General features: G+C 44.7%; 2 protein-coding genes across 2 annotated transcripts; one reads left to right on the plus strand and one right to left on the minus strand.

The window, feature by feature from the left end:
• The first annotated feature begins 1277 nt into the window (after positions 1-1277).
• LOC129840478 (inhibin alpha chain-like) lies at positions 1278-3105 on the plus strand. The gene is made up of 2 exons (XM_055908392.1): positions 1278-1927; positions 2121-3105. Exons 1-2 carry the CDS (start codon positions 1612-1614, stop codon positions 2864-2866), a joined length of 1062 nt encoding a protein of 353 aa, XP_055764367.1. The 5' UTR covers positions 1278-1611; the 3' UTR covers positions 2867-3105.
• A 126-nt stretch (positions 3106-3231) lies between these two features.
• LOC129840477 (gap junction gamma-1 protein-like) lies at positions 3232-13596 on the minus strand. The gene is made up of 5 exons (XM_055908391.1): positions 13387-13596; positions 6130-6411; positions 5701-5932; positions 4775-5518; positions 3232-4499 (listed from the first exon to the last, which is right to left on the minus strand). The coding sequence occupies exons 2-5, from the start codon at positions 6367-6369 to the stop codon at positions 4486-4488; spliced, it is 1230 nt and encodes a 409-aa protein (XP_055764366.1). The 5' UTR covers positions 6370-6411; positions 13387-13596; the 3' UTR covers positions 3232-4485.

Genomic DNA, 13596 nt, shown 5'->3' on the forward strand with positions numbered 1-13596 from the left:
ATAAAAAATAAATACAAATATGTAAAGATATGTACCCTGGCTGCGGTCTATAAACTAGTTCCCCAGGCCTGACTAGAGACATGTGTGGCTACATGACTCCACTCTAGTCACACGAGAGAGCTGACAACGGTACAGATAATCTGTCAGAGAGTTGGTGAGTTACGCAGAAGACTGCCCGTCTGCCTGGCCAGTATCACTTTCAGAGTTGGCCAGCACAACCTGGGGCTAAACTTAACTCTCTCTGTATAGACAAAAGGACGTGTTTGCAAGAGAACGATTGTGTGCTTCGGAGGTTATTGTATCTCGGTCTGGTATGTTTATTCCCCACTGAGACAAGCTGTAATATCTGACCTTGTCTATGAAACTGTATTCTATAATTGCACAGATGCAGGCAGGCAGAGCCCCAAGGCTGGAGTTGGATAAAGAAAGCCTAATTGTTATTATTTTCAAAAGACACATTAACACACACATTTGTTTGGTGGGAAAGCAGGTGGTATGATGAGGGACATCCACATCTGTTGGGTTCATTATGATGAAAAATAAATAATATTGAACCTTTATTGGATCAGGGAGTCCTACTGAGACCAAGGTGTCGTCTACAGATGAGCCTTATGAAATGACTACAGCAGCACTGAGTTCACGTGTGATTACTGTTGTGATCTATTCGTAACACTTTGTATCTTCTAAGGGGGTTGCAAAGGGTTTATGAGTAGTTTATATAAACAGTTATAACACATTAGTTCAAACTGTGGTTCATTTTCAATAACTGACCCCAATATTTGTTTACGTTTGAGTCATTCGGCAGACGCTCCTATCAGGAGTGACTTACAGTGCATCCATCTTAAGATAGCTAGGTGAGACAACCACATTTTCTGTACTTACAGAGCCTGTAAACCATTCCATTTCAGACAACACCTCTTTCAATCCTGTCTTATCTGGCCCTGGTGTTTTGTCTAATACTTCTCCGCTGCTGAAATCTCATCACAACTCCTACACTAAATACACACACTATGTGTATTAAAGAAAATCTTAACACTAAGGACAAATACCTCAGAAATGGTTTCAAAGTCTTGCTACAGTCCACTTCACAAAACAGACAAATCTAGTACAGTACAAGAACAAAGCGGCCCTTACCGTGAAACGCAGACTGTGATCAAATACATTGTAACTTCCAATCACCCACAAGGTCATACTCTGAAGTCTTTCCTCTGGATTATGACTGCATAACAATAACATAGGGCTCTCTCTCACTCCCTTTTTCTCCAGTGTCTAGATAGGCATGGGTAGGAGGCAATATTATTCCATGACAAAACAATGGATAAGAGAGACACAGTGCTCTGCATTGGCAGAGATGGAACCTCCAAATAATACAGGACTTCATTGACACCACTTGCCCACCGGCTCAGGACAGAGAAGGATCTACACTACTTCACCTCATCTACTAGAAGTTTTGGCACAATCAATTGACCCATTTGGTCACCTTACCAATTATTAGACAGGGATATTTGACCTACTTGGATTACTCAAACTCAAAGCACTTTTCCACCTCGATCTACATGCTTCACAACCCTCCTCTATAGACTGAAGAGATCTGAAGAAGAGATCTGAACCATGCGGAGTGGTCCTTCTACCGTCCTCTCCTGTGCCCTGCTACTCCTGTGGACCCAGACCCTGACCCAGGCCTGCCAGGGGGACGAGCTGCCTCGTGACGTGGTGTTGGACTGGTTCAAACAGCGCCTCCTGGATGGGTTAGGGCTGGAGCAGCCCCCCGAGCCCAGCCACCAGGCCCCTGACGGGGGCAGAGAGAGAGCAGACGCGGGGCGAGGTCACCGGAGATCCACCAGGGTAGGGAGGGCAGCCTGGGCACAGGACCACAGGAGGCATCACCAGGAGAGCCATGAGCAAGTCATCCTCTTCCCCAGCTCTGGTGAGTGAGAGTCCATATCCCTCTTTCTCACACTCTGATGCCCTGTTCCTTTTCCCTTCTCTTTAGTCAATCTCTCTTCACTAGTTCACTCCAAAAGTGAAGTTTGTCAGATGTTTTTCCAGACAACTGTAGGTTATTTGTTTCCCCATCCATTGACCTGGTCTTATTTCCAATGTCTGCCTTGTTTTTCCAGACTCTACCTGTGATAGCTCAGACTCCCCATCAGAGAAGACAGCCACCAGCCACTTCACCTACTACTTCCAATCCTCACTAGACAACCAGGAGTCTGCAATCACCTCAGCCCATTTCTGGTTCTACGCCGGCGAGGGGGCCAGCAGGAACATCACCCCTCTCTTCCTCCTCACTTCAGACCAGCAGCTCCTCCAGGTGGCTGAGATTCCGTCCAAGACCACCGCTGATGGCTGGACCACCTACCACTTGGAGCACCACCTCCTCACCGCCCTGACCCAAGGCCCCTTCGTACTCCAGGTGCGCTGCCCCGCCTGCGAATGCCATGCAAACGAAGCCGACAAAATGCCATTCCTCCACCTGCACACCCGACCTCACGGCCCAGACCGCTCCCCGCGGCGAGCGGCCGCCACCATTCCCTGGTTCCCATCGGCCATCGACCTCCTGATGCGGCCATCGCAGCAGAAGCCAGAGTACAGCGACTGTCAGCGCGAGATGATCAACATCTCGTTCCAGGAGCTGGGCTGGGACAACTGGATCGTTCACCCGAAGGTTCTCAACTTCTACTACTGTCATGGCACCTGCTTGGCTTTGGACCGCACCACTGCTATGCTGGGGATCAAACAGTGCTGCGCTCCGGTCCCCGGGACCATGAAGTCACTACGGTTCACCACTACGTCTGACGGAGGGTACTCCTTTAAATACGAGACCCTGCCCAACATCATACCAGAGGAGTGCACCTGTATCTAGGCCTAAAATCTCTGAGATGGGCTCAGTTTTTCAAAGTAAAATTAGTTATGCTGGTGTAATCTAGGACTGGGCAATTTAGATTTTGAATTTTTAAAAATCATTTTTAGAGAGCACCTAGGCTAGACCTGTAACTGATAGGTCTGTATTTGTCATGCACCGAGATTATATTGCAAAATAAAGTTTGTTAATGATACAGCTACACAAGATGCATTTTTAATAAAAAATTATTTTAACTGAAATGGGTGTGCAGTGTGTTCTTCGTTCTTGCCACAAGAGGGCAATGCAGACTCAGATTAAGGTGTTTTAGAAGTGAAGTACAGAGGTCTACAGTGAAGTAATCATTCCAAACAGACATTGCAAAGTCATTCTGTTCAAATATATTTATTCATGTATTTCTATGAAACTAAACTCTAGTAACAAAAACACTCCAAACATTGAAAAAAATATTGGAATGTTATTTTTGTACCAAAAAAAAAAAAAAAAAATGAAAGAATTAAATGAACACAGCACATAACCGTTTCCAGTTTCCAACCCAACCATTTCAAAGAACCATCACATTAGCAAATGTTGGTGCATTTGCCTCCTTAGAATTCCAGTACGAACATAAAAAAGTTAACAAAACAACTCACCGACTTGCATGAACAAAAGGAACCAGGACAGGAGAAAAATGGCAGGTACAGGAGGACTACAGGAGAGTTTAAACAGCATGGAAGAACATTTCTAGTCACAGGATTCAAGCATTTCCCAGGTATTTATCACATTTGGCCAATTTGTTGGAATGACTAATTGACAAGGCTTTAACAATGAGTGGAGTCTCACGGAATGTCAAAACAATTCACTTTTAATGACTAAAACTCAGACAAAAGCTGTACAGTTTACATCCAAGATTAACTTAAAAGCTTTCGTTAAAGAACTGCACTTCTAGAAAACCTCCCACCACCTTGTATACAACAGACATACACGGACGCACGAACATCCTCTTAATGTCTGTGCAAAAGGACATCCCCGCAGGCAAGTGTTCATTGTGGTTCACTCTGTATCCAGCAACAACAAGCCCTGGCATAACAACATGTGCAGTAAATGCTTTTAAGACTTGAGCCTCGCTCTTAAAATTGGACCGACTAGTAAACTTTGTCAATAGAGAGGGGGGTAAATTAAAGCTTACACTGGATGAGACCGAGTCATCTGACAGAAACTGACCGGAGAACACTTTGGACTGCGAAACAAATTAAAACAAAAACGGACAAACCAAAACACCTTTGGGCAAAAATAAAACGGGCTGTCGACTACATCTAGAAGGCTGTGCTTCAGCGACAGGCACTGCCAAAGTAGGGTGTGGGGTTTCGGCAAGCTGAAACTTGAGACTAAAGTATTTGGAGGCTCTCAAGTCGAACAAGTCAGACGCGAAAGGAGATTCGTACTGTAGCTTTATGGAAGGTTGGGCAGCTTTACATTCAAGTTGTCCCTGGCCCTTAATACTGCAAGGCACTCCATCCCTCACACAACCACACTCTTCAGTCTCTCCGCTGTCTGGCTGTGTTCCCATGTGCTTCCCCATCCGCGGAGGGCCAGTTGGGAAGAGAAAGCAGGCAGGCAGTCGAGCAGGCATTAAGCAGGATTCAGGCATGTACTCCTGAGGGAATAACATGTTAGACAGGAAATGGAGGGATCTCTACTACTTCATGGGAACAAACAGTACTGTGGGGTTATATAGTTTCATGTCATTCTGTACAGTAAGGCAGTCATTCAAAATGGAACAAGGAATCTGGAACAGGTTCAAATAAACAATGTCTGAAACATACATATGGCGCCTTCTTCAATCGCTCTTTTTCTAGGACTGATGAAGCTAGAAACCTTCCGTCATGTTGTTTTGACCCGTTCAGCAGTTGGACCCGTTCACCTCCTTACCTTTCTCGCTGGCCGCCGCCTGTTTCTCCTGAGCGAAGTTGAGTCTGTTCTGCTCTGCAGCCGTGGTGTTGTTCTCAGGACTGCTGCTCCGTGACGGGGACCCCTGGCCCTCCTCGTTCTGGTAGGCCAGGTCCAGGTGCTGCTGGGCCATCTTCAGGTGCTTCCTCAGCCTCTCCAGATCTCTGCTGGACGCCTCGTCCCCCAGGCTCTCCCTCCCAGAGTCCCCCACCAACGGCTCTCTGATCTCTGCCTTCAGCTTGCCTGACGGGTCCTTCTTCCCCAGGACCGTGTGGTACCCTGACGGGTCCTTCTTCCCCAGGACCATGTGGTACCCTGGCGGGGCCGTGGGTACATGGTGGGAACTGCAGAGGGACCCCCGGGCCACAGGGGGCAGAGGTGGGGTGGGGTGGCGTCTGGCACGCCCGCGGAGGGTGTCGCGGACCCCGCCGACCCCCAGATGGAGAATCTCCAGGAGGGTGAGTGTGGTGCAGAGGAGAGAAACCACGTACATGACCAGGAGGAAGATGGTCTTCTCGGTGGGCCGCGAGACGAAGCAGTCCACCATGTGTGGACAGGGAGAGCGCATGCACACGTAGGAGTGGGCCACCTCGAAGCCATAGAGGACGTACTGGCCTAACAGGAAGGCCACCTCGAAGGCGATGCGCGAGATCAGCGAACACACGTACACCTTCATCAGGCCGTCACGCGCGATCCGCCGGCGACCGTCGTGCTTCTTCGCAGAGCCTGGAGGTGAGGCAGAGACAAATTAACTCACTGACAGCATGCCACAGGGCAAGTCAAAGGGACGGCTGTGATCCACACACAGCTTTAAAGTAAAATTAAAAAGTAATTTCCCTGTTGACAACGTTATAACCAGTGTGAATGAAAAGAGCCAGTTTGTGTGGAGAAGCTGTCCCTCACCCTACCTTCTGTCACCTTCCCTTTGTCCTTCTCCACCTCAATCTCCTCAGTGATCATGGGGTCCTCCTCTCCGTTGTCCTCTGCCTCCTCGTAGTCCCGCTGTGCCCCCCGGGTCACGATGGGCATTCTCTTCTTCCCGGCGCGATGAAGAGGCCGGTACTCAACATCGTCCATGCGGGCAATCTTGTGCATGGCAAAGCCCAAGTACATGATGGTAGGGGTGGTGATCAGGATCACCTGGAGGAGGGAGGGAGTGGATGGTAGACAGGGAATTCACAGTCCCTGAGAGATTGCTTACGAGTACATAAGCAGTTAATGGTTTGTTTGTGTCAAAAGGTTATACATCCCATCTGTTATGGCTACACACACACCTTATAGTTGCTTCACCCTAACTTGAGAAAGCATTTACATATGCTTGCTTGACTCAGTCTCACCTGGAAGATCCAGAAGCGGACGTGTGAGAGCGGAGCGAAGGCGTCGTAGCAGACGTTCTCACACCCGGGCTGCTGCGTGTTGCAGACGAACTTAGCCTGTTCATCGTAGTAGATGGTCTCGCCCCCCACGGCCGTCAGCACGATGCGGAAGATGATGAGCACAGTCAGCCAGATCTTCCCCACGAACGTGCTGTGGTTGGAGATCTCATCCAGGAGACGCGTCAGGAAGCTCCAGCTCATGATGAGGCCTCAGCAGACACCTGGCCAGGAGCCCTCTCAGCTCTGGGGGGAGAGGTGATGTCATTTTCAGTGTGGCATTTACCTGAAACAGAAGTTTCTGGGGCTCCTGGCTCATCTTCACATTTTCAAGCAGAGAAAGAACACCTTGATCATCATGTCAGTTATGGAGGGGGGGGGGGGGGGGGGGGGGGTTGGACAAGGGTTAGGAGCAAAAGGGTAAGCTTCTTAAAACACACATCTCAGGTCAACACACCAACCATCAAGGTAAAACTAATTATGCCATTCAAGTGAAGAGGCAGAAGGAACTGGCTGCCTCCTGTACGGCGATATCGACACTAGAACTCCTGTCCAGGTCCATCGACACACTAGACTGTAGATCAGAGAAAACCACCATGCGATACACACGTGTGGATGTGTCACCCTGGGAGAGGTACAGATATAAAACCAAGCCATCCATACTACAAAGTGCTAATACAGTTAATCATAACGTAGTATTACGCTTCTAATCTTTTAGTTACGGTGTGAACTACAGGGGGGGGTCCAAACTTCAACAGTCAAATTATTTACAGGTCCCTATTGTAATACTGCTGGAAATTCACTTGAAATGTTTGATTCTTTACCACGATTCAACCAAGCCTGGCTCTTCAGTTAAACCAAAACATTCATATGCCTTTAAAATCAGATGCTGCAAAACCAGTTCTTATTGACCCCTGAAATGAATTATGAATTGAAAAAACAATTAACTGAAAAGGTATGACTTGGGCTTCTTCTTATTCCTGAAAGGGAATGACTGAATTAAAAATGGCCTCATTGACCCCACCCCCACCCTTCAGAAAAATAACACTTGAGCAATATTTGCTTTGATCAATAGGGGGCATCCACAAGGTTCATCAATGATGAGCCATACGTGCATAATAGGAGGGCACAGGGAGGGTTGGATGTTGACGCCCACACTCCCAGGTTAAATATTGTTATAGGAACCAGAAGAGCAGGCGCCAGGTGGAACGTTATGACCTAGTGGGAGTACTGTGGTAGAAGTACCACGAGCTGAACGTGTTGCAACGGCCATGTCTCACACCCAGGCTTCAGATCTATGGACATAGGTTTCCTTGTGAAGGATTTAACAAGTGTGGTTTCTGCTTTCACAATATGCTTTTTGCTCTGATGTAAAAAGGAGGTTGTTCATTTGGAAGCACAATAAAAAAAAAGTTAAAGGTATTTTTATAGACTGAACTGCGAGTGAACCATGTATACTGTCTGGTGGACCGGCCAAACAAAAATAGATTCTTGACAGGTGAAAAAGACCAAACACGGGTCAGTCCATAATGTATCACATGGTACCATAGTGGATTGTGGTTCACACCTACATCCTTACAACGCCCTGTCATTCCAAACCCCAGCCTGCTCACTACCACCTCTAAAGACTGGGGTCGGCAAGTCACAGCAAGCTGGGACTTCACACTGGGGAGAGAGGTTGGTGCGGGTCAGAAGCAAGGCAGACCAGATGGGAAAGCTTAGCAGCAGCAGGATAGAAAGACAAAGGACTGGAGGGGGTCAGCGCGTAGAGTCACAGTATTTACCAGGACAGTGAATTATGATAAATGAGGAGGCAGGTCAAGATAGAAGCTACTGCAAGGAAATTAAGCTCCAGAAGTATCAGGATAGTGGATTGTTTCATTCCTTTGGCTCTGTACTCCAGGACTTTGGATTTGAAATGATACAATGACTATGAGGTTAAAGTGCAGATGTCAGCTTTACTTTGAGGGCATTATTGGGTGAACCGTTTACAAATTACAGTACTTTATGTACATAGCAGCCCCCCCCCCCCCCCCCATTTAAGGGGAGCAAAAGTATTAGGACAAATGCACTTGTGTATTAAAGTAGTAAGAAGTTAAGTATTTGGCCTTATATTCATAGCACGCAATGACTACATCAAGCTTGTGACTCTAGAATTGTGTTGGATGCATTTGCTGTTTGTTTTTGGTTGTTTCAGATTATTTTGTGCCGAATATTAATGAATGGTAAATATAGTGTATTGTGCCATTTGATTCACTTTTTATAAATATGAATATGAAACGTTTCTAAAGCGCTTCTTTAATGTGGATGCTACCAGGATTACGAAAAATCATGAATGAATCGTGAATAATGATGAGAAAGTTAGACAGAAATATAATGCACATCTGCACTTTAACCTCACAGTCATTGCATCATTTCCAATCCAAAGTGCTGGAGTACAGCAGCAAAAGAAGAAAATGTGCCGCTGTCCCAAATCTTTTAGCACGCACTGTATTTGACATGATGAACCTGTCTAGGAGTGTCCATCTAAAATCAACAGTCATCATTACTCATCTTCATCAATGATCTCCATTTACCTTGCTGACTTTCTAGTTGTTCCAAGAAACAATAACTAGCCCTTCTTTCCCACACTAGTCATCTCTGGATTCAAATATCCCAGAATATATGTGGGTGAGGTGACACGACAAAGTCCTGATCTAGTGCCAGTACCTGAGGGCATACCTCACCAAACTGCCATCCATGGCATTGCCAGGTCCTCTCAACTTGACCTTGGGGGGAAAAAAACTGCCGCTTTTCCGGAATGGGTGCAATAAGCAGATTTAACAGGCCTATTTGACAATGCTTCCGTACAACTGAATCAATGACTTTCCTAGTTTACAGCGGCAAATCTGTGGCAATTAACCCTACACATTTTCACTGGACAATGTTTTTGTTCTTAATGATCACATGAAATGGAAAAAGTAACAACTTGTCTTAATACAGTATGGTAAATACTTGGAGAAAAAAAACTCCCTGAACTGTTCACATCTAAAATGTACCTAAATCAAGCCAATCATGATTGAGTTTATCATCAGTTTTAATTTAACTGTAGTTTCTAGTAACTTTTGATGATATTCCAATTATAACATTAAAGATTAAATGTTTTTTAGGAAATATAATCCTATATTCTTAAAATAAATATTTTAGATCATTGGAGCAGAAGTAGGAGCAGAAGTAGAGAACGTAGACAGCTGGCATCAGACTCTTGACACGGTAACAACACAAGATCAAGTGATCGGCTGGTTAATTCTTCTGGGTTTTTGGTTGCAAGCAAGTTTGTTTTAACACACGGGTGCAAGTGATCTCCTGTTAGTAGATATGCAATGGACCCAGCATATTGAACAAGGCTAAACTGAACCTAGATCAGCACTCTTACTCTGAGACACTGTAGGAATATGTTCAGTGAAAATCTCCTCAGTGATCTGATACTGGATGCTCTTCTCCATTTCACAGTGTACTTTGAGAACACGACGGCCATTGAAGATGACAGGTATTATCTAGCCATTGTCTAATATGTCTCAGGATCAGTAGAACATCCAATGTCACATAATGGCCCATGTAATCAACCCGCTCTTCAAAACAAAAAACCCGGTCCCAGCAGCCTAAGCATTGTGCAAGAAAATGGGTCATCCAGCTTTCTGAATTTCCTTCTGGCTTTGAAAAGCAGTGGGTACCATCTTTCAAATTGCGTACCATTTCATCTTTGGTCAATTGAGGCCTAGCCCACACCTCACTGGCATGCTACACTGCTCATGCCAGCAAAAGCCATGCGTCCAGATATTCTCTCCTATGTGTTGGAGGAACTTATTAAAACAGGCCAAAGAAACACTGGCATCCTATTCAGCAAAAAGGCCATCTAGGATTTAAAGTGAAGAGAGATGTAAACAAGTGGGCAGTCAGTGAGTTTGATTAAGCTGAACCACACTACGGGTCTATGGCCCGTGACGTGAACGGCAAAAGGGGTGAGGGAGGAGCGCCGTTCTCAACTCAAACAGTAATCTGTTTAGGCATGTTGTCAAGGCAGCAGCATGATGCATCATACAGAAACATACTTCCTATAAAATACACACTACTGTTCAAAAGTTTGGGGTCACTTAGAAATGTTTTCATTTTTGAAAGAAAAGCATATTTTTGTCCATTAAAATATAAAAATTGAGCAGAAATAAAATGTAGGCATTGTTAATGTTGTAAATTACTTTTGTAGCTGGAAACAGCTGATTTTTTATGGAATATCTACATAGGCGTACAGATGTCCATTATAGGCAACCATCACTCCTGTGTTCCAATTATCATTTTAAAAGGCTAATTGATCATTAGAAAACCCTTTTGCAATTATGTTAGCACAGCTGAAATCTGTTGTTCTGATTGAAGAAGCAATAAAACTGGCCTTCTTTAGACTAGTTGAGTATCTGGAGCATCAGCCTTTGTGAGTTCGATTACAGGCTCAAATGGCCAGAGATAGACTTTTCTTCTGAAACGCATCAGTCTATTCTTGTTCTGAGAAATTAAGGCTATTCCATGCGAGAAATTGCCAAGATACTGAAGATCTCGTACAACGCTCTGTACTACTTCCTTCACAGAACCGCGCAAACTGGCTTGAACCAGAATAGAGGGAGTGGGAGGCCCCGGTGCACAACTGAGCAAAAGGACAAGTACATTAGTGTCTAGTTGCGCAGTTCTGTGAAGGAAGTAGTACACAGCGTTGTACGAGGGTTAGGCTGTCGGTCACACATGGGAACCAATAAACGCCAGCTAACACAACGTGCCATCGGAACACAGGAGTGATGGTCGCTGATAATGGGCCTCTGTACGCCTATGTAGATATTCCATTAAATCAGCCGTTTCCAGCTACAATAGTCATTTACAACATTAACAATGCCTACATTATATTTCTGATCAATTTGATGTTATTTTAATGCACCAAAAACATTTGCTTATCTTTTAAAAACATGGACATTTCTAAGTGACCCCAAACTTTTGAATGCTAGTGTTCGTTTTTTTTTTTTTTAACTACACTGAACAAAAATATAAAGGCAACAATTTCAAAGATCTCACGGAGTTACAGTTCATATAAGGAAATCGGTCAATTGAAATAAATTAGGCCCTAATCTATGGATTTCACATGACTGGGAATACAGATATGGATCTGTTGGTCACAGACGCATATGGGCCTCAATACCTCGTCACGGTAACTCTGCATTCAAAATTGCCATCAATAAAATGCAATTGTGTTCATTGTCTGTAGCTTATGCCTACCCATACCATAACCACACCATGGGGCACTCTATTCACAATGTTGACATAAGCAAACCGCTCGCCAACATGACGCCATTCACGTGGTCTGCGGTTGTGAAGCTGCTTCGACGTACTGCCAAATTCTCAAAAACGGAGGCCGCCTATGATAGAGAAATTAACATTCAATTCTCTGGCAACAGCTCTGATAGATATTCCTGCAGTCAGCATACCAATTTCACGCTCCCCCAAAACATCTATGGCATTGTGTTGTGACAACTGCACATTTTAGTGGCCTTTTGCACCCAGCACAAGGTGCACCAGTGTAATGATCATGCCATTTAATCATCTTCTTGATATGCCACACCTGTCAGGTGGATGGATTATCTTGGCAAAGAAATGCTCACTAATAGGGATGTAACATTTGTGCAGAACATTTGAAAGAAATAAGCTTTGTGCATATGGATCATTTCTGGCATCTTATGAAACATGGGACCAACACTTTTCATGCATTTATATTTTTGTTCAGTGTAGTTTATTGGGGAGTCATATAAAACATTTATCAAAATCAATAACTTTGCATGTGAAAACAGAATCCTACTCATTACTCCATGTGTTCACCTACATCTCCTTTGTTTTGAGACAACTTCAGTGGCCAGAGCTGGGCACCTGGCTCACGCCCAGGTGGCAACCGGTTCCAAGACGAATGTAATCACTTTTCACCCAATGCAAACTTCTTCCACCAAGGCAACCCGGGCCAGATAATCAAATCTCCTATCAGTGACAACCTAGGCCTGGCATTTAAAGTAAACCCAAACAGCAAGAGAACACCATACTTAATGGGCCAGTAAAGATGGCCACCTGATAGGCTAACATGTGGGTCATATTTGAAAGATTTACACACAAAAACTGTTGAGAGTGAGGGCAAATATGCCTACTGAACACATCAAGTTCTCAAAAACAACAACTGACCAGGACAGAGTAGCTCATTCTCATCTGGACCAAAGCTCATCCTAGGCTACTGAGACAGCAAAGGAATTTGGTTAATTACAAGTCAGTGAAGTAAAGACGGGGGATGGGAGTTGAGCAGTGCAGAGGGCCTGGTAGTGAAGGTATCCGGTCAAGGTACAGCGTGTTAACATTCCTTGGCCTCTAACCAAAAACAGCGATGGCCCATGGTGTAGGCCGAGGGCACATGCATGAAACCACTGACTGCATGCTGTCGGTCACACATGGTAACCAATAAACCTACAAACGCCAGTCATTGAACTCCACTATGTCACTCATAGAACGGTGACTGCATGAAATGGACTGTGTAGAAGGCCAATGAGTCGGAGAATTTAGATAAGGCTTGTTAACTCACCATCAAGCGTTTTATTAGAGACTAAATTGGCTACACGCGTGTGAAAATGAACTGCTTAACGAGGGGTTGATTTCTTGATTGATAAAAATAGCTGATTTTAAGATTAAGATGATCAAGATAATGAAGGCCTAAACAAAGTTTGACATCACCGCTGGAAGACGTTTGGTAAAAAAAAAAAAAAAAAAAAGTGATGGAAAAATCCATCAAACATTGGCCCGTAACAGTTGTTGATGCACTCAGCTAACAAGATTAGGAAACAACTTGATTCCGAACAACCATTTAATTGTAAATTCTGAATTTAGATTAAATGAATACAAATGTAGCAAACCTAAGCGCCTTGAGTCAAATTGCCCAAGAAAAGCTAAAGATCACACGATTGTAGCTTTGCTGACTGCGCGCACACAACGATGGTAATTTAGGGGACAAAAAAAGCATCGTTAAAGTTTGAGCAAGGATTGATAGGCAACAACTTGTGGAAGGAATAAATTGAAACTAGTAAATTAAACTGCGAGTAAAGATACATTGAGCGTTTGTGAACCTGGTAAAAAACGTCTCAAAGGATTATGGGTCTCCTCGCAAAAACTCACCTTTAAGGCTCAAAACTGTCCTTCTTGTTTTCAGCCTTAATTCCCCTCGTAGCCTCTCCAAATTATCAACAACTGTTCTTTCTCCTCCGCGGCTCTTTCATAAACTACAACCCCCTATTTTTTAACCCATTCGGCGATTTGTGGTACCATGTGACCCCTGCATCCATGTCGGGGCCCCAAACACATTCATGCAGGACAAAAGAAGCGTCC

Source organism: Salvelinus fontinalis, chromosome 41, assembly GCF_029448725.1.
Source record: "Salvelinus fontinalis isolate EN_2023a chromosome 41, ASM2944872v1, whole genome shotgun sequence".
NCBI classification, from domain to species: Eukaryota; Metazoa; Chordata; class Actinopteri; order Salmoniformes; family Salmonidae; genus Salvelinus; species Salvelinus fontinalis.